Raw genomic sequence first — 26,900 nt, forward strand, 5'->3', positions numbered from 1 at the left:
ACAAACTCATAAATCCAACACAGTATGAAGTTGCTTTGTATTTCTAAAGATAATAAGGTTTGAAATTATGTCACACTTTTCCTTTAATTCACAATTGACATGTGGTAGTCTTTCCAGAAATGTCATTTGCTTTGAAAACAGACACAGTTTATTAAAAATGACACTTTTATCCTTACCATGCTTCTGTCTTTAAGTCTGAACTTTCAACTCATGGATAAAAGTTGAATGGGGCTGGAATATAGTCCAGTGGTCAGGCTTTTGCCTAGCATGCTTAAGACCCTGGGATTCAATCTCCAGCAACACCAAGAAAGAAAGAAAAGAAAGTTGAATGCCTTTTTCTTTTTTCTTTTTTTTTTTTTTTCTCAGGGTCACTCGACCACTGAGTCACACCCCCAGCCCTCGTTTGTATTCTATTTAGATACAGGTTCTCACTGAGTTGCTTAGTGCCTCAGCCCCTGGAGCCACTGGGATTACGGATTTGTGCCACCTCGACCGGCTAGTTTAATGCTTTTTAAAACAGTGAGATATTAGCTCCAGAGCCACAGTACATTAAACCTAAATTATTATTATTTTTTTTTAGAGAGAGAGAGAGAATTTTAATATTTATTTTTTAGTTTTCGGCGGACACAACATCTTTGTTTGTATGTGGTGCTGAGGATCGAACCCGGGCTGCACGCATGGCAGGCGAGTGTGCTACCGCTTGAGCCACATCCCCAGCCCCTAAATTATTTTTTTTTACATTTTTTTAGTTGTTGATAAACCTTTATTTTATTTATTAATATGTGGTGCTGAGAATTGAACCCAGTGCCTCACACATGCCAGGCAAGTGCGCTACTGCTGAGCCCTAGTCCCAGCCCATGAAATTATAATACTGGACAGAGAGAAGAGAAAGAGCAAGCTTTTGTCTCTATCCCTGCAGTCAGAAAACTATGGGAGCAGGGCTCTTTCTGCCATTCTTCAACTTTTGAAGATGTTGCTTCTTTTAAGTCACTATGTTGGGATGGTTTTACCAGAGTGTTGACTAAAATCTAATTTTGGGTGATCAGATAGTCAGTCACAGGGTAGGTTGCTTTTTTCATACCTCCAGATAGGTCCTCATCTCTGGTACTAAAGTAATAATAATATTACCCAAACTTTGGTGCTTTTCAATTTTCAAAATTCTTTTTTTTTTTTTTAATTTTTTTAGTTGTAAATGGACACAATACCTTTATTTTATTTGTTTATTTTTATGTGGTGCCAGGGATTGAACCCAGTACCTCACGCATGCTCGGCAAGCACTCTACCATTGAGCCACAGCCCAGGCCCCAATTTTTAAAATTCTTTAATCTTTAAGATTCTGGTAAAGTTCAGAAACCAAATCTGAAAAAAAAAAAAAAAAAAGTACAAGAAGAATTTATTTGATCAGCTGGCATCAAGTGGGAAGAATTGTTTATTAGAGGACTGTCTAAGGTATGAGTGCAGACTGCATGTTCAGATATTGCTTTGTTGCCTGCTAGCTGGCAAATAACAAAACCTTTCCAAGCCTCAGTTTCCTTTTCTGTAAAATGGGGAGGATTATAGTACCTCATTGATAAGAGTGTTGGGAAATAAAGTGAAATAATGAATAGATAAAGTGCTTATGGTACCTCACAAAGTGTGTGCACTCAATAACCTGGCTAGTGTGAGTATTAAGTATTGCATTTTAGGGCTCTTGTTTGTCCTTTACCTCATTCAGACTGTCTTAAAGAACAAATTGTTTCCAGGGATTATGCCCTATAGCTTGTGGGAACCCGGAGCCCATCCAAAAGCCTGTGCCAGGGTCTTGCCAGCAGTAGCTTTCCTAGTGTCCTGAGCTGTATCCTTCAAGGGCAGAAGGCAGAAAATTGAGCTTCTACTGCTAAAGGTACTTACATAAGACCCGAGTGTTAAAGCTTTAGTTGTCTGGGATTAACGAGAAGGCCCCTTGATGTGCGTTGCTTTGTTCTCACTGATTCAGATTCTGCAGACCACCCATTTACTGCCTTTCTGGAACCTTGGCATGACAAAGCAGGGAGGTGGGCCTGTAGTATGGGACATGGATGGTCTTTATCAAGCCTGAGGAGGAACAGGGCTGTTTCCTGTTATAATGGGCTCTGGGGGCATGTCTTAGCAGCTGCCTTTGACCATTTCCTCACCTTTGTTTAGGTAGGTAGGGCATAGAGTCTCTGAGAGTATTTCTTCTGTTAAAGAGGAACCAAGACGTTCCTTTATTCAGTCAAAAATCTGAGTGAATTTGTATTTTTAAAAGTCATTGTTTCTTCCATGGAGCTGCATGTTTTGTTTTGTTTATTCAACTTCCTGGGAGTCTCCTGAGGTGGTTTGCTTTCCTAAGGGCCCCCAGGAGACAGCAATGGAACCAACATCCATTACCCTAGACACTTGAAGGGATGCTTAAGTCAATAGATATATGATTAGATTAATTCAGACTTTAACCTTGACAAAGCTTAAGAGCTAGGTCATCAATATTGTGATTCTTATAGACTGGAGAATGGAATCTAGCCCAGTACTCTGGAATATCTTTCAGAGCCCAAGCTGGGAGTCCAAATGCTAGCACACTATATAAATTTAGGAAAATGGCTTAAAGGTGACGGGTCTCTTTTCCTCATCAGAGGATGAAACAGTAGACCAATGTATACTTTCTGAGTGTTGCTAAGATAACTTTAAGACACCATAAGTAGTTGTCTGCCCAGTAAAGTCTGATTCAGGTGCCCTGTGTTCTGACCCAACCTACTTTTTTTGGGAGGGTGGGTACTGGGGATTGAGCTCAGGGGCACTCAGCCACTGAGCCACATCCCCAACCCTATTTTGTGTTTTATTTAGAGACAGGGTCTCACTGAGTTGCTTAGCACCTCACTTTTGCTAAGGCTGTCTTTGAATTTGTGATCCTCCTGCCTCAGACTCCTGAGCTGCTGGGATTACAGGCGTGTGCCACCGTGCCCAGCCTAACCCAGTCTAACCCAGCCTACTTTTGCAGCTTGTTTTCTCTTCCAACTACATTGTTCTTGGTGTTGTCTCAATATGTTATGTATATTTCTTTCCCAGCCCCAATATCCTTAGTTGGAATGTCCTATTCTCCCTTCCAGCTAGTTAAAACATACCCTTTCTTCATTCTCACCTTTGTTTTAAACCTCCTGACCATCCCTTGGTTCTCCATTTTTCCTCTGCATTGGGTCCAAGCTTCTTTTACCTCAGAATATGTTCTAAGCACTGAACGCAGTTTAAGGCATAATGTGACTCTGTCAGCTTTCTGTCTTCTTGGGAAGGTAGAATATATGGAAATGCCACTAGTGTGATGTGAGTACTCTTAAACATCTGTGTGGCATCTCATATTGTTATCTATCTCATTATGTGTGTATATTTTGTAAATTAGCAGATGGATAGGTATTTTTTAATATTTATTTTTCAGTTTTCGGTGGACACAACATCTTTATTTTTATATGGTGCTGAGGATCGAACCCAGCGCCCCGCGCATGCCAGGCGAAAGCGTTACCACTTGAGCCACATCCCCAGCCCTGGATAGGTATTTTTGAGCTACCTCAAATTGTCATTTTTAGCTTTATCTTCTATTTCCTCTGTTCTTGCCGAAATGGAATATTTTCCAGCAGATCTTATGCTTTAAGTTATCCTCTATTCCTTGGATTCCTTCTTCTTCTTCTTTTTTTTTTTTTTTTTTTTTTAGAGACAAAGTCTCAGTTGCTCAGGGCCTTGCTAAGTTGATGAGGCTGGATTTGAACTTGCAATCCTCCTGCCTTAGCTTCCCATGTCACTGGAAGTGCAGGCATGATGCACCATTGCATTTAGCAGAATTCCTTTTTTTATTCTTCTCTTATCTTCGCCAATAGGGATTTTAATCTGTCCTTTAAGGTACAGTTCAAGTATTACCTCTTCCATGAAACTTTCAGCACCCACAGCCTGCATTGACTGATCTTTATCCTAAACCTCAGTAAGCCTTAGAGCACTGTGGGATCATTGTGCCCACAGAATATATTTGGCATTGTTAGGAGACATTTTCAGGTGAGACTGCTGTTGGGGGAAGGTGCTGTTGACCTCTAGTTGTGGTGGCCAAGGATGCTGCTAAACATTCTGCAGCATACAAGACAGCTTTTCCCCACCCCCAACAAAGAGTGATCTGGTTGGACACGGTGGTGCACACCTGGAATCACAGCTACTCAAGAGATTGAGGAGGAAGGTTCACAAGTTCAGGGCCTACCTGGGTAAACTTGGTAAGAACTATCACAAAATAAAATTAGAAAATGGGGTAGGGGTATAGCTCGGTGCTTACCTAGCATGTGCAATTCTCTGGGTCCAACCCCAGTATAAGAGATTATGGGGAATGATCTGGTCTAAGGTGGCAGTGATGCTGATGCTGAGAAATTGCCTTTAAATTCGTCCAACTCATAGACTCATGTGTAACTGTGAACTGTAGTGACTTGTTTATAGACTGTCTTCCCTACTCAGTTGAACTTGAGTTCAAATTCATGCTGCTCACTTGTTCTTTCTTTCCCTTTTTCTTTTCTTCTTCTCCTTCTCCTTCTCTTTCTTTTTTCCTGACAGGGTCTCACTATGTTGTGGAGACTAGTCTTAAACTCATGAGCTCAAGGGATCATCCTGCCTCATCCTCCCAAATAACTAGGGCTACAGGCACATGCCACCACTCCTGGCCCAAATCTGTGTTTTCTTGTTACTCACTATGTGTCGGGATTTAATTTTAGAGCCTACAGCCTGATGGTAGCTTTTCAGTGTAATTTAGAACCAGAAATAAAGAGGTCCTCATAGCAAATGGGTAGCAGGATTGTCTGTTGAATTTCTCTTCCTTTCACCCACTGCTCTCTTTGGGGAGGCAGTGTGATATAAAAGTGAACATTTGAGATCAGAAGACTTGGGTTTTGGTTCTGGCTGTGTCCATTTATGAGTTGTGGTGTTTGGTCAATCCATTTCACTTCTTTGTGTGTGTGTGTGGGGGGGGGGGGGTAGGAGGTACTGGGAATTGAATACAGGGGCACTCGACCACTGAGCTACATCCCCAGCCCTATTTTGTATTTTATTTAGAGATAGGGTCTCACTGAGTTGCTTAGCTCCTTCCTTTTGCTGAGGCTGGCTCTAACTCACAATCCTCCTATCTCAGCCTCCTGAGCCTCTGGGATTACAGGTGTGTGCCACAGCACCTGGCCCATTTCAGTTATTAAGCCTTAGCTTTTTGGGTGATGGTACTGCTGCCCCAGTGTTTTTCATGGTATCACTGTGATAATCCAGTGAGCTGTTAGATGTGAAAGTGTTTGTGAATTGTAAAGTGCTATAATGGCTACTTATTTAGCCAATGTTGATAGGTTAAAAAAAAAGCAGGACATGAGTCTGCTTGCTGACTGTCTGCCTTGCTGGTGTCCTGCCACTTCCTATAACTCTTTTTAAAGTCATAATTGCTTCATGACTGGCTCCACCTGACCCCTTTCAGCTTGTTCTTCCCTGGTGTATCTCCCTTGTTTGCTGCACTTTTTTCTATTTGGGTAGTCTGTCTGCCATCTTGTCAAAACCAAAATTGACTGACTCTGTCCCTAGAATACAAACTAGTTGCCTGGTGTCTGAACATCCTGGAAAAGCCAAAGGTAACAAATTACCTTCACCATGGGAGAAAGCTATAAAGATAGTTTGTAGTTTAGAAAGCCAATACCTTCTTAATATTCTTCTCTTTTTTGAAAACAGCAATGTTTTTAAGCACTAATTATCTCAGTGAGCTTTCCCTAAACGGACACAGTGAAGAGTGAGACTCTTATGTTCCTGGAGTCAGGCCAAGTGCACCCTCTTACTGATTTGCCAAGTGACCTTCAGCAAGCCATTGAACTTCACCAAGTTGATAACTGTATGAACTCGTAGGATTTCAGTGGAAGGCCATATGAGGTGGCAAAGAAGAATGCTCACCCTGGGGAAGAATGTAAAGTACTACATTTATAGGGAGCTTTTGAGTTATACAGAATTTTAACCTTATCAATGACCCAAAATGGTCATCTTGCCCAATCTCTTCCCTTTACAGATAAACTGATGCTCAGAAAGGGAAAATGCTTTGCCCAGTGTCAGGTAGCTGGGTAGGGGCCCATATTGGGCTAGAGTTCCTTTCTAATGTATTTATGGACCCTTTCTATAACTGAAGGAATATATGTGTCTCAAGGCATGTGTTTTCTATGAATGAACAAAGACTTATACTCTATATTATTAGACTGGTTTTTGTGGTACAGGGGATTGAACCCACATCTCCTACATGTTAGGCATGCTCTTTACCACTGAGTTATTCTGCTAGCCACATGTCATTAAACTTTAAAGTGTTTCTGCAAAGCCTGGTGGTCTTACTACCATTTCAGCAGAGACCCTATCTTTTTTTTTTTTTTTTTCTATTGTATATTTCAGGTTTGGTAGAAAACTTAAAAGTCACTGGTCTTGATAATCTTTAAAAGCCCTCCCATAATTGCCCTCTATGTGTCAAAGAACACTGGTGTTGGCTAGTTGTTGTGGTATACATCTGTAATCCCAGCTACTCCAGGGTCAATGCAGGAGGATCACAAGTTTGAGAATAGCCTGGGCAACTTAGTAAGACCCCCATTTCAAAATTACAAAATAGTTCAGAGTTAGAATGCCCCTGGGATGAACCTTAGTATAGGCACAAACAAAAACCTCTGGTGTCTCTCCTAGTAACTTGCACTTCAGTTGAGAAATGCCTGTTTCTGTATTTCTAAAAGGTGATCCACATGGTGACAGGCTTTTCAGCATGGGGAAGTAATTCTCAATTTCCCTAGGCTTTTTTTTTTTTTTTTAAGTTGTAAGTGGATCATTTATTTATTTATATGCAGTGCTGAGGATTGAACCCAGGGCCTCACACATGCCAGGCAAGTGCTCTACTACTGAGCCATGACTCCAGCCCTCCCTAGGTTTTTGTTTTTTTTAATATTTTTTAGTTGCCAGTGAATCTTTTACTTTATTTATATGTGGTGCTAGGGATCAAACCCAGGGCCTCACACATGCCAGGTAAGCGCTCTACCACTGAGCCACAACCCAGTCCCCTTCCCTAGGTTTTAATACCATTGACTTTCATTGTCAAAAGTTAATGGTGCTGGACTGAGGTTGTAGCTCAGTGGTAGAGTGCTTGCCTGGCATGTGTATGCACTGGGTTCAATTCTTAGCACCACATTAAAATAAAATAAAGGTATTATGACCACCTACAATTAAAATCTATATGAAGTTAATGGTCCCTTCTTAGCCTTTATTATCCTCCTTTCTCTTAAACATTTGACAGTCTTCCTTCCCTTCTGTGAATCTCTTCTCTATTGACTTCTTTGACATTAGCTTTCTGCTTTTCTCCAGTGTCTCTGAACGTTTTTCTTTGTCTCCTACTTGTTGTACTTAAAAATTTGAATCTTTTCTGACCTTGTACTGTTTTTATCAACCTTAGTCTCCTTTCTTTTTTTCTTTTTTTTTTTTGGTGTGTGTTGTTGTTGTTGTTTGTTTGTTTTGGTGTTGCTGGGGATCCAACCCGGGGCCTTGTATATGCAAAGCTGGTGTTCTACCACTGAACTACACTTCCATCCCCTTCCTTTCCTTATACATTTTAATTCTAGTAGCCTGTTCCCTATAGCTAGGTTTGTTTTTTTTCCCCCCCTTTTGTTGTTTTTTGGTACTGAGGGTTGAACCCAGGGGTACTTTACCACTGGAGCTACATCCCCAGCCGTTTTTGTCTTGAGATACGATCTCACTAAGTTGCTGAGACTGGCCTCAAATTTGCAATCCTCCTGCCTTGGCCTCCCAAGTCAGTGGGATTATGGGCATATGCCACCACACCCAGCTTCAGCTAGGTTTGTACTAACTATTCTGTCTTTCCAATATATTTTCTGTCTTTTAAAAGGTTGAGTCTTTTAAAATCCTGTGTGGTTTACTGAAATTCTTTTTGGAAGAAAGCAGGATAAAAATTAATAGAAATTTTCTCTACCCCATTCTTACTATCTCTATTAAAGATGATTGCTAATAATTAAGCCTTTCAGTTCTTCATCTCCTCATCTCAGATGATCTCCACTCCTCCTCTGCAATGAAGTCACATATTAGACTTTCATCACTCAAAACTGGTAAGAACCCCAATAGGTTATCTGTACATTTGAGTTCTAAGAAATGAGAATCAGCCCTTGCTTCTGAAATTGGTTACCAAGTCATAGCTGGAATTTCCTTTCTCTTTCTCTTCTCATTCATTCCATGTTCTCCTTGCCCTTAGCTAACTGATGAGATGGTGAGGGTTCCTATCCTGGTGTGATGACTCAGACCTCTGTTTCCAAGGCCTGAGTCATTGTTGGTATGTATAGGATTGCTTTAGGCATCTGTTGCCTTTACTTCAAGGGGGGGCCACAGTGTGGGTGGACCGGAAGGAACTTATCCAGGTTTCCATGCAGGACATTATGGTACAGTGAGGAAAGCAAAGATGTTTGAATTCTTGCCCTGTTCCTTACATGTAGGATTTTGGAAAACTTCTCTAAGTCTAAATTTCTCATTTATAAAGTAAGAAATGAAGATATCTTTCTGAGAGAATTGTTATGAGGATTAAACGTGAGATGCCTAGAAAATTCCTAGCAGAGTTGGTGGCCTCCTTTCCCCCTTTCCTTCAGTTTAGGCATGCTGGATTTTTACTTGTCTATTCTCTCTCTTCTTCATGAGACTAGGAAAGAGGGTCAACATTTTATTGTCTACTATAGTTTAAAAAAATCCCTACTAGTCTTTTGAAAATATTAGCAGCCATTATGGCAGGGTAGAACCTGACAGTGATTCTATCATGCAGATGCTAGAACTGCAGGCCGCAGATCCCCAGGAGGGAACCAGTCTGTGCAGCTAAGAGATCTGGAGATGGAGTTTTCCACCATGTGATCTAGTTTTCTTATAGATGTTATAAAACTGCTCATTGGCAAAGACTTAAGGCAATGAAAGCCGAGGAAAATTTGTTTCTCCAGAAGAATGCATTAGGTCCCCTAGAATGTGTAAGGTGAATGTCTACTGTCCTGTTGCCAATTCCTAAGTCACCCTGGAGCAGCTTACTGTCCTACCCAGAATTCTTGCATTAGTCTGCATTGAGCCCAGCTGATAGAGAGAGGCTTCTCATTTAATTTGTGTCTTTAAGTGTTTGTTGGCACAAACATTACATTATTCTTCATCTTAAAAAGCTGGGAACACTAAGTGAATGTCATTCACTCTGGACCTGAAGGCACCTTAGGCTTTCCTCTGGCCCTGAGGCTCCTTCATAGACCCACCCACTATGGAGTTACATTTGAATAACAAACATCTCTATTGCCTGTTTTCCCAGGAATAAATTTTAAAGAATAAAGCAAGGTGGGTTGGAAAAAAATTTTCAGGAGATCACCATGTTATATGTAAAAAAAGAACAAATGGAAATAGACTAAATGATTGTCTTTAGATGGAAGAATTGTGAATAAAACATCTTTTCATTATTCTATGATTTTTACATCTTCTAAAGAGAGCATATTGCTTTTAAAATAGAGGAAAAGAACTTTAAAATTGCCACTTTAAATAATTGATTAGTAGTGAAATCCAAATGTAAAGCAGCACACAGTTTATTGTGATTAATAAGCACAAAATGAATAGATTCCAGTTAGGCCAAATTTTAAATTTCAGTCCTGAGATTCAACCCAGGGAAGGCCTCACGCATACTAGGCAGGTGCTCTGCCACTGAGCCATACCCTGTGGGTTTTGAATTTTTATCTTTTTCTGGTGATACTCTCTTGTCATGCTGGGCAGAGACAGCAAGCCATAGCTCCTAGTCAGCCATGTGATCATAAGGGTCAACAGATGACACTCCGTGTTGTACCACGTAGCTACCATGTGGTGTTTAGTAGGCTAGGAGTATGAAATGCATCTTGCGGGGTCGGGTACCAGGGATTGAACTTGGGGACACTGGACCACTGAGCTATATCCCCAGCCCTATTTTGTCTTTTTAGAGACAGGGTCTCACTGAGTTGCTTAGCATCTCACTTTTGTTGAGGCTGGCTTTGAACTCGGCATCCTCCTGTCTCAGCCTCCCGAGAAATGAGGATTACAGGCATGCACCACCATGCCTATCTGAAATGCATTTTTGACTTATACTATTTTCAATTTATAGTGGGTTTATCAGAATATAACCCCATCATAAGTTGAACATCTATAGTAGACTAATATCTTTTGAAGGCTCTTTTGATTCACATCATTTAGAAGTAATTAGTTATCCTTTGAACTCTTAAGTCTTTTCTTTTTATCATTTTATGGATAGCTATTATCTCTACTCTTTAGTAAGCTCCTAAATAAGGCAGGAACTTTCTTCATATCTTCCATAGTGCTCTGTGCAGTAGGTTCTCAATAAATGTTGAATTAGCATTTTTCCTTTTTGATGGCTTAGGGCCAAGGCAAAACACATGAAGCCTTGAGCTTTGAAGTCTGTGTGGGAATTACTATCTGTAGTATCCAGTGTCTGCAGCCTGTCCCCACAGCTTCCTCTGCAGTGAGATGGAGGAAAGATTCCTGGCTGATTATTCTGCATGTCTCCCTTTAACTTTCCTCCTCTTTCTGAACTCCTTAATCTGTTCCCTTTCTATGTCGGTTAAATATTCATTCATAATAAGTCACTTTAAAACAAAATTATTTATTATCTCTCATGATCAGGAATTTGGAAACGGGTTTGGTAGGGCAGTTTTGGCTTAGAGTCACTCATATTGTTACAGTCAGATGTCTCTGGAGCTATAGTCTTCTGAACTCTTTGACTGGGACTGGAGGATCCATTTGCAAAATGGATCACTCACCTGGGTGGCAGATTGGTACCGACATGTTAGGTCTTCTCCACAGGGACCTCCAGACAGCTATTTGAGTGTCCTCACAATGTGCTGGATGTCATAGTGAGACAGTGGCTCAAGACATTATAATGCCTTCATAATATAGCTTTGAAAGTCACAGTTGTTGCTTCTACCATATTCTATTAGTTATACAGGCCATCTCTAATTTATCTGGGTGGGAGATTATAAATGAGTGTAAATATCAGGAGTCAAAGATCATGGGCTCATAGGAAGCCATCTGGGAGGCCGAATCTTCATCCACTGCTGTTATTCCCCAAAGGGTCATTGTGCTCAGCCTTGGTTAATTTCCCTCTTCATTCCCATTGCCATTCCTAATTCACAGTCTTATCCTACAACATTAACCTTCAAATTTTGGTCCCCCCTTAATCCATCCTCCATATTGTTTCCAGAAGCATAATTCTGAGTATGTTGTTCCCTTACTTACCCCTCTTTAAAAACTAAACTATACACTCCCTGAAGGCAAAGCTATATTAATTATCCGTTGCTTCATAAAAATAAAACCACCAACTTAGCAGCCTAAATAATATTTATTTATTTATTTTTTTTTAAAGAGAGAGAGAGAAAGAGAGAGAGAATTTTTAATATTTATTTTTTAGTTTTCGGCGGACACAACATCTTTGTTTGTATGTGGTGCTGAGGATCGAACCCGGGCCGCACGTATGCCAGGTGAGCGCACTACCGCTTGAGCCACATCCCCAGCCCAATATATATTTATTATCTCCCATTTTCTGTGGATCGAGTTGGCTGAGTCTTCTGCAAGGCTGCCATCAAGGTGTCAATCAGTGCTGGTCTCTCATCTGAGGCACAACTGAGGAAGGATATATTTCCAGGTTCTTAGAGTTGTTGGTAGTATCCAGTTAGACTTACAGATTGTTAGACTGAGGGTCTTGGTTTCTTGCTCTCTTTCAGCAGGAGTCTACCCTCAGTTCCTTGCCATGTAGTTCTCAGAACACGTCAGCTTACTTCTTCAAAGCTAGCAGGACAAGTGTGTCTTAGCAAAACACATGTTAAAATATTATGTAGCCGGCTGGGGTTGTGGCTCAGCAGTAGAGCACTCGCTAGTGCATGGGAGGCCCTGGGTTTGATCTTCAGCACCACATAGAAGTAGATAGAATGAAGGTGTTGTGTCCAACTACAACTAAAACATAAATATTAAAAAAAAAAGTATGTAATGTAGCCATGTACATTCCCATCACTTTCCCATATTTGGTTGGTTAAAAGCAAGACATAGATTCCACCCACACTCAATGGAAGGGATTATACAAGGGTGTGACTACTAGGAAGCAAGAGTCAGGGAGATTGCACAGTCTTATCTGCCTTCCCTGTGTCTTTAGCACCTTGAGCAATGTGTGATATATGCAGAGTAAGCTCTAATATTTGAATGAATGCTATAGGATGGCCATTGTGTTTCTAGCTCCTGGCTTAAACCGTTTTTGTTTCTCCCTTGTTTCAGGGTTACTGACTTATTCTTGAGACGCCTCTCTCTCATCTGTCCTCATGGATGAACTTCAGGATGTTCAACTCACAGAGATCAAGCCACTTCTAAATGATAAGGTAAAGATAACTCTGTTCTCATTAAAACACATGTAAGACTTTTATTCTGTTGGTTCATTTTCTGTATCATTTGAGTAGTAACTAACTTAAACATTAAACTTGACTTTTATTGGAGGGAATGCTTCTTAAAGTATATTTCTTAACCTGCTCTTTAATGTCTTTCCCTTTTCTTCCTTATTTTTGTGTCAAATTCAATCAAGTTATCTTTGAGATTTTTCCTATTTTACAAATAGAGATGTCAAGAGAAAAATAATACAGTGAAGTAGGAAACATGCGGGTGGTGTTTGACTTAGAGTCCAAGTGCCGTGACTTTCAATTTCTATAAGGAACATTATACATGCATGGCTGGTGATATACACAGGCTGCAGTCCTCTTCCTGAAGTTTGTCAAGTCTGTGATGTGACCTTTCTGTCAAAATCACAGTTTTCATCAAGGATGCATAGATGTTAATAATGTACCTCATTTTTACGTTAGTGTTAGAGAACTTTATCATGACCAGCAGAGTTGACAGCCATTGGACCCAACAAGTGGAATGTTGTGATATGAGGTACCAAAAAGTTCAGACAGGCTGGTCCCTCTTGTTCAGAAAGTGTATTGGAAATTCTTTCTTTTCCACCCTATTCTTTTGGCTTATTGTCATTGTCTCCTATTAAAATACTCTTATAGCATGGTATGAATGTTTTCTTGTCATCCTTTTGAGGAAAAAAATGGATGGAGAATATGGATAAGATGGGTAAGTGTGTGGGGCCACCAGAAGATGCTGTTGCTTATTATCTTCTTCTGCTGAGACCAAAGCCTTTCAAAACTCCCAGGGCTCCTGACTTATTATGTGTTTACTAATTTTTTATTGAATCCTGCTAGCCCCACTTTCATCCTTGTGACCTCTTCTGTCCCTGCTTCCACCTTTTCCTTTATCTTTTACCAAACTTCTTGCTCTCTCCTTTGGCAAGGTGCATATTTTTTTAACCCCCCTTGGCTTCTCCTACCAATTCCCCTCCTGTTTCCAGAAAACTCTCTTTGAAGTACCATATTTTTGTGTATGTGAAGGGCTGTCCCCAAAGCAATGTGCCTGAATTATATGAATTATATACCCCTGCTATATGAGGATACTGTGAGAAGGCAGCTGTTTGTAAACCAGGAAAAGCCCTCATTGAAAACAGAACCTTGCTTGAACCTTACTCTTGAATTTTCAAGAAAATAAGTTTATGATGTGTTAAGCCTTCCAGTATATGGGATTTTGTATGGCAGCCCAAAGTAGATAGAATCCAAGCAATGTTTCATTTCTAACATCTTTTAGCTCCTTTCTAATATCCCTGGAGGAAAGAAATAAAATCTGCATCTGTAAAGCTTCTGTGTAGCCATAGCCACAGACCTGAATATTTATAAAGCAGATGAGAATAAGCAGTTTAGATTCAGGAAGGTAGTAACCTATCCTAAGTCTCATTAGTCATCAGAATCAGCTGAGGATTTGTTTAAAAATACAGATTCCTGGGTTCTTGGGTCCCAGTCCATATCAACTAAATGAGAATAGGGAATAACAGGGGATTACACACACCTCCTCTAAGGTCAGTGGTTCTCAACTTTGGCTTCTTATTGGAATTATCTGGGGAGATGTAAAAATTACTAACTCCTGAGTCCTCACTTCTTACTGATACCTGATTGATTGGTGTGATTGGGTGTGGGGTGTGGTTGAGCTTTTTTACTCCCCCCGCCCCAAGCTCTGGGGATTGAATCCAGGGGCTCTCTAGCACTGAACCACATTCCCAGCACTTTTTACTTTGTGATAGCGTCTTACTGAATTGCTAAAGCTGACCTCAAACGTGTGATCCTTCTGCCTCAGCCTCCCAAGTAGGTAGGACTATAGATGTGCATTACCATTCCCTATTGGTTGAGCTTTTTAAAAAAGCTCTCAAGAGATAACCAGGTATAGTGCATGCCTGTATTCCTACTCAGGAGGATCACAAGTTTGAAGTCATCCTGGTCAACTTAGTGAGACCCTGTCTCAAAACAAAAAATAAAAGGGGTTGTGGATTTGGCTCAGTGGTAGAATGCCCCTGGGTTCAATACCCAGTACCAAATATAAAACAAACAAACAAAAATCTCTTGAGATTAAGAACTGGTTCTAAAGTTACTCTGATTAGCCAATATTGAAAACCCCATGACCTGATGGATCTCAGATACTTGAGGACTGGGACACAAAACAAGGGGACAGCACTGATCCTGGAAATCTACAGGACACTGAAGGAGGCACCTAAATGAAAGAATTGCAGAAATTGCTTGAATATCTTACAGAGAACACAACTGGAAAAGGAAAAGGTCAGTGGATGTACCTATAGAAAAGCACTGAATCAATGTCTGATCCTCCTCTGATGTTTGCTTGATTCTGTAGACTGAATTGTGTTCCCCAAAAATTTATGTGTTGAAGCCCCAGCCCCCTCTCCATGTAACTATTGGAGATAGTGCCTTTTTAGGAGTGATTAACATTAAATAAAGTCCTAATCTGATAGCTTTGGTGGCCTCTAAACCCCTGCTATATGAGGATACTGTGAGAAGGCAGCTGTTTGTAAACCAGGAAAAGCCCTCATTGAAAACAGAACCTTGCTTGAACCTTACTCTTGAATTTTCAAGAAAATAAGTTTATGATATGTTAAGCCTTCCAGTATATGGAATTTTGTTATGGCAGCCCAAAGTAGATAGAAACCAAGCAATGTTTCATTTCTAACATCTTTTAGCTCCTTTCTATATCCCTGTACTGTTTCTACCCACTTCCCACATTCCATCTTGCCCCCTCTCTCCTGTCCCAGTACTATTCATGAGAACTCCCCTGCTCCTGCTAAGCAGGTAGATAGACAGGAGGCCCCTTTGGAAGGCCCAAACAAAGAATCCCACCCCCATTAGCCTCGGGCCTGCCTCATGAATGCTGCTGTCTTTGCCCAGCAAGTGGGTGTTTTTGCATATGTCATAAAAAGTATAATGAGGAAAATGCCTCTTGTCCATTTGACTATGTAACAGGATTTCTCAGTCTTGACTCTGTTGTTTTGGATCAGATGATAATTAATAGAGTAACAAAAATGTTGATCCCAAGGTTCTGTCTTCCCATTCTAACATCCTCCTCCTTCCCCACTGATTATATATTCAGTCATTAGTAGGAAAGGAAACCTGAAATTACAGTAAGGTTTACCTTACTTGTTTTTTTGGTTGGGCGTGGGGGTTGGGGATTGAACCTAGAGGTGTTTTACCGCTGAACTACATCTTTAGTCCCTGTGTGTGTGTGTGTGTGTGTTCCTCAAGATTGAACCCAGGACCTTGTGTATATGAGGCAAGCACTCTACCAACCGAGCAGTATCCCCAGCCCCCCAGTCCCTTTTTGTTTTTAATTTTGAGCCACAGTCTTACTCAGTTGCTGAAGGTCTTGCTAAATTGCTGAGGCTGACCTCAGATGCATGATTCTCCTGCTTCAGCCTCCTGAGTCTCTGATTACAGGCATGTGCCACCATGCCCAGCTTGGATTTACCTTACTTTCTACCAAAAGCCACGAACTGTGCTTTTCAGTAGAGGATGTTTAGCAGTACCTTTGACCTCCCCGCTAGATGCCAATCGCACTCCTAATGGTGACAACCAAAAATGTCTGCAGTTATTGTCAAAATGTCCTGTAAGGAGTAAAAACATCTGCTTGAGAACCACTGGTGTAGGAGAAAAATCTCCAGATCGTATAGGAGTAGATACCTTAATGGTTTTTTGTTGTTGTTGTTTTGTTTCTTTTCTGGTGGTGGTTTTTTTGTGTTTTTTGCGTAACCTGCCATTATTCATTTATTAATTAAGCACTTTTCATGTGCCAGGTGCTTTATATACATTCTCTCTCTTAATTCTTAGAGTATCCCTTTGAAGTAGACAGTATTATTCACTTAGCAGATGAAAAATCTAACTAAAAGGCTGCCTTGCCTGGCCAGGAAGTGGGGAGCTGGGACTGAAACCATCTTTTCTCTTCTGAAACCTGAGCCCTTCCCACTATACTGATCCTGGAGGTATTTGGGCATCACTTTTGTGCTTTGCCCTCTTTAAGGAGAAGCCTAGAAATGTGTATTATTTCTTTCTGTCCACTGTGCTTATAAATACTCTTAGCCAAAGACATTGCTATATTCTTCCAGGCTCAGGGAGCTAAAGGAAATCTAGACCCAACCTATTATGGAGAAATTTGTCCTGAGATGACTAAGGAAGCATTCTCAAAATAGCTTTAAGTGAGGATTATGTTAACTTGCCTCTTGTCATCTGTTGGTATTTTTCCCGTTTTATTTTAGTATGCCTGTAATTTTGTCTATAGCTCAGAATTGTCAAGAAGTGGGTGATTTTTGCCATGCTTGTTTTGGTTTCAGTGATAAAAAGAAGCAACTACCAGTACTTACATTGTTTGGTATGCAGAAATGGCTCAGATGTGTGAAATGAATTTTTAAAAATAGCATTTAACTATTTTCAGAGTGTTTTTCTAATCTATTAATACCCTAACCTCTTGGGAAATAAGTATTGAAGCATTTTTAATTCCATTTTACAAATGGGCTCCTAGAGGTTATTTGATTTGTCCAAAGCTAGTGTCTGTTAAGGTGGTGAAGCTGGAACTAGAACCTACATCTTTCATACTTCCTTTAGTTGCAGGCTGTTCAGGCTTCACCCAGCAGATCTGTAACAAGCAAGAGAGCTGACCATGCTTCATTTTCCCTGCCTCCTCCTGCCTCCTGTTAGTGTAGATACTGTGGAGCCTGGTGAAAGCCAAATGTCAGGCATGAAAAAACAAATAGGAAGTCCTAGTTGTCTTCTGAAGAAGTGAAGAAAGTATCAGGAAGGGGAAAAAATACCTACTAGAAAGAATGGAAACAACTCATTTACTCTATTTTGGTTATTACAGTAGAAAGTAAGGTAAATCCTACTGCAGGAGGAGGATATTAGAATTAAAAGAAGGGGGACCCTGAGATCAATATTTTTGTAACCTCCTGGGCAGTAGAGACAGAAGAAATATTTGTACCACGGTCACTTTTTTTAAAAAGAGAAGGAGGAGGAGGAGTGGAGGCTAAACATATAGCTTAGTAGCAAAGTATTTGCCTAGCATGCATGAGGCCCTGGGCTCAATCCCCAACGCCACCAAAAAATAAAAAGTAGTATCTGCAATGAAAAACAGATTTATCAACATTTTCATCATAAAATATTCCTGAGGTGCTATATTTGGTATGGATTACAGAGCGGGAATCCCTTAATGCGCTGAGGGGTAACTGTCATATCTGTTGTCTGAAATGATCTAAATGGGACTGGAGCAAAAGTTAGTTCCTCAGCAAGTAGTAATGCCTCTGTGACAAGACCATATGATTCTCAAAACCCGTTTCAAGAGGCAGAAGGAGACTGTGGTAAGAGCCTAAGCCTTAGCCATGATCTAGCAAGGTGCTCAAGGAAATTTTAATGCAGGGGTTAGTGACGTATAATATTAGCCCAGTATGCTGTGCGTGTGTGTGGGATGCTGGGTAACAGGGTTCTGTGCTTATTATATGAGTGCACTGCCAGGGAGCCACACCCCAGCCCTTTTTATTTTATTTTGAGACAAAGTCTCAATAAGTTACCTAAGGCCCTACTCAGTTGCTGAGGCTGGCCTTGAATTTGCAATCCTCCTGCCTTGGTCTCCCAAGTTCCTGGAATTATAGGGGTGCACCTGGGTCTTAGTTGCCATTTGCTTACTTTCTAGGCTTGTAATTGAAAAAATTACCTGCTTTTACTTTGCTTTTTTTCTTTTTTGTGATGCTGAGATAAAGTACCACTGAGTTGTGATCCCAGCTCTTTTTTTTTTCAATATCTTTATTTTGTTTATTTATTTTTATGTGGTGCTGAGGATCGAACCCAAGGTCTCACACGTGAGAGGCGAGCGCTCTACCACTGAGCCCGCCCCCCCATCCCAGCTCTTAATTTATCTTCTTGAGCTGCATTTGGCACTGAGGCTCCACCAGAAAACGTGCCCCTTAACTGGCCTCTACCTTGAGTGCAACTTTCAGTGATAATCAGTCTTTTTTCTTGATATAGTTTTGTTGTTGTTTTTCCTCCAAATTATTCTGTTATTTTTTGTTTTGTTTTGTTTTTTGGTGGGGAGGGTGTTATCCCAGGGATTAAACCCAGGAGCATTTAATCACTGAGCCACATCCCCAGCCATTCTGATTTCTTTTTATTTTCAAGCAAAATAAAAAGCAAGAGTTAGTTTCTTTCCCAGTTATTAGTATCTTTTATCTGGGAGTCTAGCTGTGTACATTAGGTTATGGTCACATAATTTTTTTTTTCTTTTTGCCAGGTAGTTGACAAACAAGATACCTAGTGTTTCTGGAAGGAATTGCTTTTTTCTGCTTTTGGCATTTCCCTTTGTGCTCATCTAAGAGACTCCTGCCTCACTAAAATGCCTCATGACTGTGATCACATGTTTGTGAAGAAGAGGAATTCATGCATACAATGCCAGCTGCTTCCCAAAGAGCTCATCAAAATTTGTGGCTCTGTGTTCTCTGACCAAAATTTCAGTTCAGACTAGAGTGATTTTCTTTTATCTTTCTGAATAATCTCTAAAGGAACCTTTGGGAATCCTGTAAGATTGAAGCCCCAGTATAATCTGTTTGGACATCATTATAAATTAGTCCTCAAAAGATTAAGTAAATCTTTAAATCTCATGTTATAAAATGCTAAATTGCAAATATATTTTTAAACCATACTATTAATATTTTTTCTAGTTTTCTAATTACAAAAGGGGAAATACATGGTCATGTAGAAAAATGTAATCTCTCAATTGCAGATAGAGTTGCTATTGTTAATGTTTTAGTATCCCCCTGTCCCCAGGACTGGGGATTGAACCCGTGGGCACTTTACCACTGAGCTACATCTCCAGTCCTTTTTATTTTTTTATTTGAGACACAGTCTTGCAAAATTGCTGAGGGTTTTGCTAAATTGCCAAATTGGCTTCAAACATGTGATACACCGGCCTCAATCTCCGAAGTTGCTGGGATTACAGGCATGTATCTGTGTGCCCAGCTTTATTTTTTTGTTTTGAGACAGGATTTCATGTTGCCTAGGCTAGCCTTGAACTTGAGTTCTTCCTGCTTCAACCTCCCAAGTTGCTGGGATTTTAGGCTTGCCCCAGCACTCCTGGATTCTTCTAGTCTTTTTAATGCACAATGTGATGTAGTTGAGGTCAAATTATAAAGACCATTTAGTACCCTACTATTTTTTTTCACTTAAACTGGAATGCAGTAAAATTTTTTTGTTTGTTTTAGGGTACTGGGGATTGAACCTTGGGGCGTTTAACCACTGAGCCACATTCTCAGCCCTTTTTATATTTTATTTTGAGACAGGGTCTTGCTGAGTTGCTTAGGGTGTCCCTAAGTTGCTGAGACTGGCTTCAAACTTGCAATCATCCTGGCTCAGCCTCCTGAGCTGTTGAGATTACAGGCATGCAGCACCAGCATTAGGCCCAGCGAGTTGTTTTGTTCTTTAAAAAAAAAAAACACACACACACATTTTTTCTTTAGTTGTAGGTGGACACAATACCTTTATTTAGTTTTTATGTGGTGCTGAGGATTGAACTAAGTGCCTCACATATGCTATGCAAGCGCTTTTACTCTGAGCCACAACCCCAGCCCCTGTTTTGTTTTGTTCTTAACCCAAAGTCTTTTTTTTAATATTTTTTTAAATTATTGATGGCCTTTATTTAATTTATTTATAATTGGTGCTGAGAATTGAACCAATGCCTCACACATGTTAGGCAGGCACTCTACCACTGAGCTGTAACACCAGCCCTTAACCCAAAGTCTTAACAAAAATTCCTCAATAAATGTTTAATAAAAAATCTTTTAAAATGTTTACTTTTTTATATTGGCTTATTTTAGAAATCTACATCAGGCACCTGATTTATAGTGGCCTTGTACTTTATTTGGAGGAAGGTACGAGTTGAATCAGGAACCAAAAACTCACCTAGTAGTCATTTATATCATACTGAAACAATCTACCATAGTCCATGAGCAGGCCCTTCCTTCTATTTCTCGTAATCTAAACTGGAAATTAAATACAATGACTTCTCTGAAGAAGCTCTCAGACATTTTATGGGACTAATGGGAGCTGTAGAACACTATGATTCTTTTCACCAATAACATCATTCCTTGGAGTGTGCTACCCAGCCCCATCTGTACTACCATCAGACTTTCTTTCTGAGTCTGGTTTTGTGTCAAGAATAATGCTTTAGGGGCTCCGGATCTAGCTCAGTGGTAGAGTACCTATCTAGCATTCATGAAGCCCTGGGTTCAATCCCCAGTAATGCAAAAAAGAAAATAAAAGAATAATACTTCAGACTAGCCATCTCTACCACTGCTTTGCCTGTTCTTAATGACATTTACAGTCTTTCTGTTATTGGTGATCTACAGTGACTTACTGCTACCCTAAGAAAAACCTTAATCCTTTAGAAGTTTTTGTTCTCTAGATCAGTTCTTTTCAATAGAAGTTTCCACAGTAATGCAAGAGTTCTGTTTTTGTGCTGTCTAGTTATATGAGAATTCCACAGGTGGCTAATGCAGGGGGAACCGAACTTTTAATTTTAAACTTAAATTGTACATGTGGCTGGTGGCTACCTTATTGGATAGTGCAACTCCAGATCATCCCAGCTGGTTCTTTGAGTTCCTCTCCTGGGGAGGACAGTTAGATTCTTTAGTTGTTTGTACCCACTGTGCTCTGTTTTGTCCTGCCAGCAGTGTAGGATCAGGAAGAACTGCTTCTATGAGGAGCTTCTGGAAGAGGATGGGACTACTTAGTATTCTCTCAGAATCACATATCTAGAGATTCTCTGGAGGGGCAGCTCTTGGAAAGGTACTTATTAGCAGTTCCATACCTCTGGAAGCTGGTGTAGAGACAGAACAAACATGTCATGATAAAACGATTTCTAAATAATGAGAGGCTTCTCAGGGAGGGGATTATACTTTATGAAAAAAATCAAGTAAAAGGGTTTTTTTCTTCCCTAATATATTACTTGTTACCCTTTTTGTACTCTGATGTCATACTCTTGCAACTTCGGCATCTGAAATGCTGCAGAAATGCCTGAGTCATCACCATTGATTTCTTTTCCTCAATCAGATATTACTATCAATCAGATATTACTATCATATAATCTCTTTTTAGAAATTTGGGGAATTTTCCTTGAATCTTTTGTCTAAGTTCTGCTTTTTATATGTTTCAGTGATTTGTCCTTTTTTTTTTTTCCTGTCTCCAGTTTCATAGGATGCAGTAGAAATGCCAGGGTGTTAGGAGCCCTATTCTCTTTGTTTCCCTTCTTCAGTGACATTGTTTTACTTCTTTGTTAGATTTTAAGTCTTCCATTTCTGATCCGTTCATGGCCTTGTCCTCTTCCTAATCCTTTCTTTAATTCCTAGACCTGGGTACCTTGGCTCTTGCTCTCCTTCATCCCTCTCAAGGTTGGCATCTAAGGCCTTTCTTCCCAGGTAACTTCCCATGTGTGTTGACGGTGTGCTGTCATATGCTGATCCATCTTTTACTCTCTTCCCACAAATTCTCACTGCTTCCTTCAGTAGGAAGGCATGAAGTTCCAAGCTTTGCTGGGAAACTATTCTGCTTCCCTTTATCTTCACAGTAATCCAACCAAGGCATAATTTCACTTCTGAAGACATAGCTGGTACTAGCGCAAGTCAGTAACCCACCCTGCTTCTGAAGCTTTCAGTGAAAACCATTTTAGGTTGATGGCAACCAGGAAACTGCACATGCACTGCTTTCACTGTGAACTGAATTTGCTGCACATTTGGGGAACCACATGGGGAAACTGACTGTGTTTTCTGCCTTCTGTTGACAGAATGGTACACGAAACTTCCAGGACTTTGACTGTCAGGTAAGGACTGTACAAGCACAAAGAGGCTCTGTACAGGATCTCTGCAGTGCCTCTCTTCCTGTGGTGGTGGTCTTATAGAAGTGGATCTCTTCCCATAGCTAATCGTGACTCTTTAATGTTCTTTTGGTCATTTCGATCAAGTTTATTTAAAATGATTTGCTATCATGTTCAAAAATTGCCTGCCAGGTAGCTTTGTTATGACTGTAGGTTAGTGGATTGAGCTGTCTCTTTGTGATTAAGATCTCCTTTCCTCGAATGATATTGGAAATCTCATTTGTCACAGCTGGCAGATGGCATGTTGTCACCTGAGTGCAGAGAAGGTAGAGCATGGGCAAGTTTGGAGGAGAGGCTTCTCAACAGCAAATTCTTCTCCTAAAAGAAAAAGGCAAATTTTTATCAGTACAGAATGAACATTTTTCTTGGTTTTGTGTTTGAAAATGCAGAATTCAACCTGACTCGTTAGTATTTTCCTATGATACAGTTCTTCTTAGTCTACTTTTGCCTGTAGCTCTATTGCCAATTTGAAAATCAGTAAAATGAACCAATTTACCTGCTTTATCTGTTAACTGATCCTGATAGAAATGGGAACCTTGTAAGCCTAGGCAGCTTGTCCTTCCCACTTTTGGGATAGACGTCATAGTAGTGACATGAAGTAGACTCAAAGGAAAAAGTAGTAATGAGGGTTCTGAGAAACCAAATTCCTTGCTTCTAGTATTCTACCCATTCTGTATACCCATAGGCAAATAGTATTTTCAAGTATGTATTTTATGTTAAGTACCTTAGAACCTCTATATTGTTAGCATGAAAAGGAAGAACTGATAACTATTACATAGGCAAACCAGTTATAACAAGATAATTTATTGGATACCTACTATGGATTACCTGCTAAACATATAGTTTCTCCAGTCCTTAAAGCAATATTATGAGGTAGGCTTTTTTTTTTAATATTTGTTTTTTAGTTTTAGGTGGATACAGTATCATTATTTTATTTTTATGTGGTGCTGAACCCAGTGCCTCATGCATGCTAGGCAAGAGCTCTACCACTGAGCCACAACCCCAGCCCTGTGAGGTAGTTTTTATTATCCTTGTTTTCAAGGTAAGGAAATTGAGAATCAGGGTTCATAATTTGCCATTGAGTGGTTGGAACTGAAAAATATCATTCTTCCTGAACCCAATAGCTTTCTTTCTCACCTGTGTGTGTCCCTAGCTGAGATGTTATTAAGAGTTAAATTGTCTTTAAAGCTAGGCTTCCTTGGTAGGACAGATGAGATTCATTGTGGAAGGGGCATACTCATAATATTGTTGTAGATTTCAGAATCCCAGTTCCAAACACCCTTGGTGTAACTACTTGAGACTTTGTATATATAACATAATCAGTCTAGTGCTGTTAGGTGATTATTTATAGATAATGGCTTCTTTACTAAAAAAAAAAAAAAAAAAAAAAAAAGGTTTGGGTAAAAATAATCCCGCTTNTGTTCTTTTGTTGCCGTTCTTGTCCATCTCCTTGTTAAAGGCTTATGGGATGTCCTGGAGACAAGGGGCAGTTGGGTCAGAGTTTAGCAACAGGCTGATAGAAGAACAAGGACATAGGAACTGTGATGTGAGAAGTCTAGTTTAGAATGGCCCAGTTTGCCTGGAGTTTCCTAGACATCCTTGGGCATTCTTGGAGACAAAGCAGAACAAATATAAAACCACCATTATCACCAAACGGAAAAACATTTCCCTGGTATTGGTGTTGTCCACTAGCACAGCTGTGTCATTGGGTGAACTGAAGCCATTCTAACCAGGGCTTACTTGGTGTCTTTGTCTTGCCTAAGGAAAATTTTTAAGGAATCTTTGATGATGGCCCCAGGAAATTATCATAGGAAGTTAACCACTAAGCTCACAACTTGAATTTAAACTGCCTTTTTTCCCTCTGGTTTTTGTGTGAGTGTATCTGTGTGTGTGTTTGGTACTGAGGATTGAATCCAAGGCCTTGTGCATTCTAGGCAAGCACCTATGTCTGAGCTACATCCCCAGTCTCTCCCTCTGTTTTTTTCTTTACTAATCAACTACATTAATTTTTTTCAATAATAATTTAATTAAAAATGTGCCTTTTTCTTGGTTTTTTGATTGTCCTAGTGGTATTGTTGTTATATAGCTCCTCTGATAAAAAAAAAATTAGTTATAATATGGACATGAGTAGTGAGGGAAGGAGAATGGCTCAAAGTGACATACTTAGAATTGATGAGAAAGAAGAGCCTATTGCCGAATGACACAGTGAATCAACAGGCTGTTCACTGTCCATTTAAGTATGTCCTTGATGCTGTAGCTTCTCTGTGAATATGATATATTGCTTAAAAAACAAAACAAAACAAAAAAACCTTGAGAACAATCAAACACAAATTTAAAAAATTCAGAAAAGCATGAAAATAAAAGTTGCTTATAACCCTGCTACCTATAGATGTTACCAGTAGGAATCAGGTTTGGGTCCATGTTCCAAGGAGTTGAAGAATGAACACTGCAAACACCAAGATAAGCAAGCAGAAATTGATTAAAGAGGAGGTTAAGATTCAGAAAGTAAAAACTCCCAAGGAGAGTATGGGAGGGGCAAGAGTGCAAAGGGTCTCTTGGCATCCCTTTTAAAGGCACCTGAGGGCTGGGTGTGATAGGTGGCACATACTTGTATTCCTAGCAGCTTGGGTAGCTGAGACAGGAGGAACAGGATTCTCAATAAGTTGCTGAGGCTGGCCTCAAACTTTCAATTCTCTTGCCTTGGGCACCCAAGTAGTTAGCATTACAGGAGTGCACTGCTGTGCTGGACTTGGAGTTATTTTGGTTTTATCCTTTTTGTTTTTGTGGTGCTGGGGATCAAACAGGGTTTTACATATGCCAGGCATACTCTATCACTAAGCCGCATACCCAACCAGGAGTTGGTTTTAATGGAGAAAAAGGCAGATTTTAGATTGACATATTACAAAAGAGGTTTTCAAATGAAGAGTGTGATATATGAGAAGCCTGAGAGTTGTAGGTGGTTGTAAAGTAAAAGTAGATGTCTAAAAGTGTTGATTGAACTAGGCTGAAAGGTATAAGAAGTCAGGGGCAGAAAAGTTGAGGCTAGAGTCAGGGAGAATGAATTATAAAACTTGAAAAAGGAAAATGTGTTCTACTGATAGGCAGAAGGCTGAGTTAATTGGCAGATTATTTTACCATGAGATTAAAAGAGATTGTGCAGATGAACTTTATACCTGCACACAGGAGTAAAGGAGTGGGGGTATTGTATCAAAAAAGTCCTTCATATTGATATATCAAAAGTGTTGTAATTCATTGAGGGTCCAGGGTTTGATCTCCAACACCAAAAAAAAAAAAAAATCATATAATAATGAAAACTATACCTAAGACTCAAACTGTAGATCCTACTTATTGGAAACAGAATAAAACTTTATACTGATAAAATCTTACAAGTTTATCTGAATTATTTCAGACTGGCTCAGGAAAAGAAGTTGTAACAGACATGAAGTGATCATCATTTAACCAAGTGTTGAGGTATATGACGGGTCAAAATGTATCATGCTGATAACAGTACATTTAGCTGAAGGAAGAGAACTCAAGAAAAAAGTGAAAAGTTAGATATTCTCAAATAATGGCAATATCCACCCAAATTCTAAACTCCTAAATTCTTAGGATACTGATTAAGATTACATTTTTCTGGGCAGGGATTATGGCTCAAGGATGGAGTGCCTGCCTACCACATGTGAGGCTCTGGGTTTGATCCTCAGCACCACATAAAATAAATAAAAAAATAAAGGTATTATGTCCATCTACAACTGGAAAAAAAAGACTACATCTTTCAGTGAGGAGAGAGATGTATGTCATGGGCCCATATGATTTCAGGTTGTTTATTAGCCTGGAGAAAAAAGGGATCATATTCACAAAGCACACAGCCTTGGAGAAGGTAACTAGAGCCTGCGAGGTGCTACCTTGGGCTACGCCCTTTGAGTACAGGCTCATTGTGGGGTCACACTCTAGAATCCTGGGGCAGGAGATGATGTAACTAGAAAAAGCCTGTAAGACAGATGATAGTTGACTAAAGCAGAAAGGTGGCGACAACTCACTCCCTGCAGTGGCCCGACCATTGAATCAGCCTCATAGCCCAGGTCTCTGCACCTCATCTCTAGATGGCATCTTGTACAGGCTGTTCACGAACAGGTTTGAGAAGGACGAGTGTAAAAATCCCCGGGGAGGTGAGTGCCTCCTTTATCTTCATTCTTTATTCTTCTCAGAACATTTAATTTCCATACTTTTGAAAATGAAGAGGAACATTATGAGACTTTGGCAATGAAGCAATGAAGGACTGCTCCAGAAAGAGCAACAGCAGATCTTAGGACTCTTGGCTCTTTTTTTTTTTGGTGGGGGGCGTGCAGCGGCAGGGGCACCAGGGATTAAACTCGGGCACTCTACCACTGAGCCACATCCCCAGCCCTATATTGTATTTTATATATAGAGAGGGAGTTGCTTAGTGCCTCACTTTTGCTGAGGCTGACTTTGAACTCATGAACCTCCTGTCTCAGCCTCAGGAGCCGCTGGGA

The 26,900-nt window shown here is 40.1% G+C and overlaps 1 protein-coding gene and 1 long non-coding RNA gene across 9 annotated transcripts in view; one reads left to right on the forward strand and one right to left on the reverse strand.

Moving 5' to 3' along the window:
- Ndrg3 (NDRG family member 3) overlaps positions 1-26,900 on the forward strand; it is a 60,707-nt gene that overhangs the window by 6,107 nt on the left and 27,700 nt on the right. For 2 of the 6 annotated variants that reach the window (XM_015480972.2, XM_015480981.2), the window contains exons 2-3: positions 12,334-12,434; positions 22,297-22,332. In XM_015480972.2, the coding sequence (XP_015336458.1) occupies positions 12,378-12,434; positions 22,297-22,332 (93 nt within the window). In that variant the 5' untranslated portion in view covers positions 12,334-12,377. Of the gene's footprint in view, positions 1-11,504; positions 11,547-12,333; positions 12,435-22,296; positions 22,333-26,900 lie in introns of those variants that run through there. The other 4 variants (XM_015480976.2, XM_015480986.2, XM_048810979.1 and 1 more) reach the window with 3 other exon arrangements.
- LOC125619001 overlaps positions 21,637-26,900 on the reverse strand; it is a 37,854-nt gene continuing 32,590 nt past the window's right edge. For all 3 annotated transcript variants that reach the window (XR_007350468.1, XR_007350466.1, XR_007350467.1), the window contains one exon: positions 21,637-22,704. This is a non-coding gene — a long non-coding RNA (uncharacterized LOC125619001). The remainder of the gene's footprint in view (positions 22,705-26,900) is intronic.

The sequence above is a fragment of the Marmota marmota genome, unplaced genomic scaffold (genome assembly GCF_001458135.2).
Source record: "Marmota marmota marmota unplaced genomic scaffold, marMar, whole genome shotgun sequence".
Lineage (NCBI taxonomy): Eukaryota > Metazoa > Chordata > Mammalia > Rodentia > Sciuridae > Marmota > Marmota marmota.